The 6,180-nt window shown below is 33.6% G+C and overlaps 1 protein-coding gene across 1 annotated transcript; it reads right to left on the bottom strand.

Annotated features, from left to right (window-relative positions):
* Positions 1–1,666: 1,666 nt before the first annotated feature.
* On the bottom strand, positions 1,667–5,352 carry LOC120074709 (guanylate kinase 2-like). The gene is made up of 11 exons (XM_039027929.1): positions 5,067–5,352; positions 4,492–4,527; positions 4,220–4,327; positions 4,017–4,093; positions 3,816–3,945; positions 3,226–3,588; positions 2,747–2,868; positions 2,519–2,654; positions 2,383–2,428; positions 2,190–2,298; positions 1,667–2,096 (listed from the first exon to the last, which is right to left on the bottom strand). Exons 2-11 carry the CDS (start codon positions 4,492–4,494, stop codon positions 1,979–1,981), a joined length of 1,212 nt encoding a protein of 403 aa, XP_038883857.1. The 5' UTR covers positions 4,495–4,527; positions 5,067–5,352; the 3' UTR covers positions 1,667–1,978.
* Between the last annotated feature and the right edge of the window lie 828 nt (positions 5,353–6,180).

The raw sequence follows: 6,180 nt of genomic DNA, 5'->3' as shown, positions 1-6,180 counted from the left end.
GGAGACACACGTGTATTCATTTTCGATTGATCTTAAAATACCTTTAACAACTTCTTTAATTACACTATAGTTAATCTAGCAACTTCATTAACTATACTGTAATTAATTTATCAAATTCATAATTTGGGCTCTATCTATTTACTTTCATATATTCAACGTGAATTAGGTTCCTCTATGCATGCAGGTATTTTGGCATAAATTTCATTTCTTAATTTAAAAATTTTCCAAATTTTGTATCTAATGAATTTTATATCTTCAAATATTGATTTGAATTTTCATATTATTTTTCCTAAAGCTGACTTTTTATATTTTTATTATATTTCTATTAATCCTAATTAAATCACACCATTTATAAATTTTTTTTATCATTATCTTTATTATGATTTCATTTTAAACATAAAATATAATGATACATCTCATTTTTTTACCAATCCTTCTTAATTTTAAATTTGGGATCATCATTGTCTTTATTTTAATTTCGTTTAGATATGAAATATAGGGTTTAGTTTGTAATTCCTTTTCTTTGTCAACGAAATCAATCTCAAAAGGACGATCGGAGCACCACTTTGTAGATTTTAGGAACTTCGATTTGTCTTCGAATCCCTAAGCATGTGTTTCAGTGTTTGGAAGGTTATACATTGAAGCTTTTCTTCAAAAGAATGCACTGCTAATCAACAATCTCGCTCAAGCTATGTACCAGACGGTTTTGAGAATAGAGCTCATTTGGTGCCACAAAATGGCCCCCATTTTTGTGCGCAAGCCTAACGGACCCAGGGGTTAAGAACGATGCCCGTGTGCCAGACAGTTTGGAAAACGGAACTCGTTTGATGTCCAGCCCATAAAGTATGTTTAATGAATAAGTATGTTTTGGAAACGAAGCTCGAAGGAGTAGCTTGATAATTGAAAAAAAATGAAGAGCTTTTGAAAAATTTATTGACACGTACTCCAGTCCATAAAGTATATTTAATTTTATGTGGTTTTAATTAACGTATATTTAGGAACCTTTCAATGTAGTAATCCCATGCAATTTATAATTATTTATTTGTAATATTCATTTTGCTCTTTTTGTAAAAAGAAAGTTGCTTAAAAAATTAAAATCTGTCATCATCTTAAAAGTAGTATAGTTTTTTTTTAAAAAAAAAAAAAAAGGTTAAAATTTAAATAGATCTAAATAGTTATCAAAGCCTAACAAGACATGAAAATTTAAATCTTTAACCTGAAAGATGTTGAGTAATATGCTTACTTTGTCCAATATTCAGTTATATTTTTTTTAAAAAAAAAGTGTTTATTGGTTTAAGTTGGGAGCTTCCAAGAAGATCCATCTTTCAAATCATCATATAGCAATTTACAGATTGCTATGTCACAGAGTTTCCTTTTGTATCATTTCTGCCTTTTTGTACAATCCACTTTATTAAAATTATTATAAAATGGGGCCACTGCCCATTATCTAATCTACATGGAAAATTAGAACAAAGTTGATGATTCAATCCCTAATAATGGTTGAACTCAACAAGAACAAAAACAAAATTTCTTCTTTTTTTTTTTTTTTTTTCTTCTTTCTAAAATTTCAACTAAACATGAATCTCTCCTCAATCAAAAGCAAGAACGAAGAATCAAGAAAACCCATTCAACATCAAAAAAAAATCTAGAAAGATGGGACTTTCAATTTCTAACAAGCAAGAAAAATTAGTTTTGGATAAATGATGAGTCAATTTGCCGCAGAAAAATCACAGATCACATTCTCACAGCCATGTAATGTAAGAAATAATAATAATCGTCTCGATCTTTCAAACATTGCTTCGAGTCATTTCTCTTCCTAAACTTTTAAACCGAAACAAAAGGTAAGACCGGGAAAAATCAGACTAGTTAAGTCGTCTCGAATTAATGTGCTCATTAGGGAATGCACCATCGTCTCTTTGCCATCATCTGTAAAAGGGTAACAAGTTAGCAGTGTAAATCATCATAGGTGGAGTAGTCGTTAGCTAGGCTGATTGATCATAGCCGAGCCGTTTGTAACCGAGTCAATTGCATAAGCCTCCAGCCCTCTTGTCCGGCCAGGTGCTCCGCCTTTGAGTGAGGATAGATCCAACACAATCCTGCTTCCCAAAAGATCACATCACAGGTGTAAACATATTGAACACCCTAACGTTCAAATCATATTGATATAAATTGTGATTCCAAGTTCTTACATCTTCCGAGTTTCATTATCGAGGTCTGAAGTTCGGTACGTTATTATAATTTTGTTATCAATCCTTGATACTGAATGGACAATTGGAGGAAGGTCCAAATCTTCTGGAACTGAAGAAAGTTAAATAAATATATCAAATATGTCACCTACTAAATTATGTATATGGACTTCGATAGAAGAAAGAAATTTCTTACTTGATTTCGTGCAAGTGTTGACACTCTCATCGATCCCCAAGAGTTTCTGCAATAATTCGGTTTATCAAAAGGCTTCGTTCAGCTAGCTAAAAGATAAATTAAACACAAATTTCCGTTACATAGCAAAGTAAATTACCTTTAGACTCTTATAGCACTCTTCAAGGTTATCATTGTACAAGAAGTGATCAAATATACCAGATGATTCTCCTTCCTTGATCTCTGCCTCGGCATTTCGCAATCGTTTGAGGATTTGTTCTTCGGTTTCAGTTCCTCTGAGGGTGGGGTATAAATGTAACATACTCAGACTGGCTACATAAATGGAAAAGCTTTTCAATGGGGAAACTTAATGGAATCTTTAACTTACCTAGCACGAAGGCGCTTCTCGAGTTCAGCCATTGAAGGTGGACAGATGAAGATGAATATTGCGTCCAGAGAACTAGCCCTCACAGACCTCGCACCTTGAACATCAATGTCAAGAATGCATCTCTAAAGGGAAAAACAGCAAATATTTCAGATTGGCAGACACAGACCGCATTTCAACTAGAAAAAACCGGTAATATGATAACAATTATACGAATTAGATAAAACCGAAAAGATCCTCAAATTGAAGCAGATATTGTCCTTTAAAATCATTCTGGAGAGAACCAATTGACTTCCCATGCTTACTATTATATTAGATTAGATTAAACTATCGGTTCAACTTCTGTGGGGGTCTGCTAAATAAAATTAGACAGAAAAGTCAAGCTTAAGAAGGCAAGAGGCAGAAGAAGAGACTGAATTAAAATTAATCATGATAAATCACTATCCCTTCTAGAATTTTCAAAAGACTGGTCGAATACATACTTTTCCGGCATCTGCTACCACTTCAACTGCCTCAACACTAGTTCCATAGAGGTTTCCATGAACTGAAGCAAACTCAAGAAATTTCCCCTCTTTTATGTCCTTCTCCATAAGGCTTCGTTCTGTGAAATGGTAATGGAGGCCATCTTTCTCCATGTTCCTCGGAGCACGGGTTGTGTGGCTAACAGAGAATCCGAATAAGGATGGAAATTCTTTCATGAGCATTGATATAAGAGTACCCTTGCCCACTCCAGAAGGACCACTAACAACAATCGGCTTCGCCACAGTTCCCCTCACACCTTTACTCCAAGCAACAACTTCACAACCCAAAGATTTTCTCTGTTCTTGAACATATGGAGTATCCACCTATTTACATTCAAGTACATAAAATCATAAGAATAAGAATAAACATCAAAAACTATATTAATTTCAGCTAAAGCAAATGTAACAATCAGAATTCCACTTGGCATCAACTTCCACCCACTTCTCGGATTTTATCCAAAGAGCGATCGTGTACATCAAATGAAATTCTTCCTTGTATTAACCAATATATTTCCAGCCTGATGATGTTTCAAGAGCAACAGATGACTAACCTCAAGAAACCAAAAAGAATCCTCTAAGGGGGATCCACCCTTAATAAACAATATGCGGTCTTCATTTAAAGCTATTGCTGAATGCCCTTTACATGAGTTCGGTATTGTTCCCAAAACAACTGGATTGTTCCTGCAAATTCCACAAGAACTTAGAAGACTAGAACTGAAATACTTAATTGCATAGCCAGGGGAGAAACTTACCGCGTTCCTTTGGAATGATCAAATACTTGAACTTGAAAGGACAACAGCAATTCATCGCAGCTTCCATCAACCAGATACTGCCGAAGCATACCCAAAAATTAAGATTTGTGGAGGTAATTAATTTGTTCATGCATAAAAATCACTATAGAACAAATTAATTCATACTGTGATAAATAAAAATCGATACAACTAAATAAGCATACTGTTTTATTGCCGATGACAGTGGCTGTTTCACAACCTTTGGATTTTAAACTGAATCCATTCAGAAATCCCTCCTTCAAATCATGAGCAAAGAAGGCTGGGGCTTCTCCCTAATGACCACAAAAGCAAACATAATCGTATCACAATCCAGAAACTATACAATCCTTTTTCATAATCCATATAATTAATCAAAGCTTAAGCTCATTTTCCTCTAGGAATGAAAATTCTACATTATAGGACAACAGGAAAAAGTTGAAAAATATTAAAAGCTCACCATGGAGAAATTTAATCCTCCAAGTTCTAGATTACCCTGATCAAGACAGATGGAATGAGAGATGAGATTCAAACCATATATTTCAGGATTCAAGAAGAAGCTAAAACATTCAATCATAAACAACAACAAAAAAGGAGAGAGAGAAGGAGAGAGAAACGAGAAATTGCACATAATAATGAAATTACAAGACATAAACCGACAAGAAAGAACAGGGGTTCACAAAACAAATCCTCCAAAACCAGAATAAACTCCAAAAATGAAATTCCCAGAAGATGCACCATCAATGCTGTCAATGGAAAGTGCAAAACAAAAACCATAAAGAAAAGCAAAGGGGAGCAACAACAAAAAGAAAATACAGACAAAGAAGCACAAATCCATAGTTACGATCTCGAAAAATTCACACCCCACATTCAGAAAACACAAAACAAATGCGACAAAGAGGGCAAAACTAGAGCCACAATCAGCAAAATCAGAACCCCAAAAAACAAAAACAAAAAGTGGGGATCAAATAACAGGTCAAATTAAGGAAAACCCACTAAACATCGACAAAACTGAAGAGCATTGAAGTGTGTTACCTGGAGAGAATTCTGAGAAAAGGGGTGTTTAAGGTCGAAAGAACCAGAAACGAGGAACACCCAGTTGGTGGATTCTTGGAAGGGTTATAGAAAATTGTTTGTAGGAATCGAGAATGGAAGAAATGGGAAGGGGAAAGGAAGAGAAGAGAGGCGCAAGGAAAGATTGCGGAGCATTCTGGTATTTGTAGGGAAAAGAGAGATTGAGAAAAATATGAGAAATGGAGAGAAAAAGGGGTGTGGGGTTTTGGTCGCATTCAATTCACGGAACAGCAAGACCGGCTTTCGTTTTCTTGCGGGATGCTTATGGCGATGCTAATCGGTATTCCTTCTCTTTTTGTTAACCATTTTCTTTAGGTTAAAATAACGCTATGGGTGTTAATCCAGGTTTAAAATGTCCATATCCCCCAAAATATCGGCCTCATAATAAATAAATATGATTTTTAAATTAGCTAACCTCTCCATTATTTATATTATATTTACTATCTTTTATTATTTCTTTTTTCTGTTTGATGTTGAACTCACGAAAACGTAGAAATATCGATGAAAATTTAATAATATCATATCAATTATGGTATTAGATTTTTATGATATCTTGATATTTTCATTAATATTTCTACATTTTCATAAGTTCGACATCAATATGGAGGTGAATCGGCATTTCATTATATTGTAGAAAAATCACAAAACATAAAAAAAAAAATAAGTAATGTCATTAATGTAAATATAATGATGAATAATAAACATGTTAACGTGTTTAAAAATCATAAAATGATTTTTTTTTACTAATTTCAGTTCTTTTATAATTTTTTCTAAAATGTCCAACAACATCAACATTTTATTGATATTTTCATCATTTTTCGTAAAATTAAGACATCGACATTTTAAACTTTGGTGCTAACTGAAACATAGTTCACTCGAGAACCATATGTATATATTTTCCAATCTCACATTATGGACCAAATGTATTTATAAACTTATCTAATAAGATTTAGATTAAATTATACAAAATATGTCAAAGTGAGTTTGTCACAGTGATGTTGGCATGACCTTCGTTTCTAGAAGTTGGGGGTTCAATCCGTCATCCAATTGTTGTACTAAAAAGAATTATACGAAA

Source organism: Benincasa hispida, chromosome 3, assembly GCF_009727055.1.
Source record: "Benincasa hispida cultivar B227 chromosome 3, ASM972705v1, whole genome shotgun sequence".
Taxonomy (NCBI): domain Eukaryota; kingdom Viridiplantae; phylum Streptophyta; class Magnoliopsida; order Cucurbitales; family Cucurbitaceae; genus Benincasa; species Benincasa hispida.
Note: the sequence above shows the minus strand (reverse complement) of the source record. Positions and strands in the feature narration are given on the sequence as shown.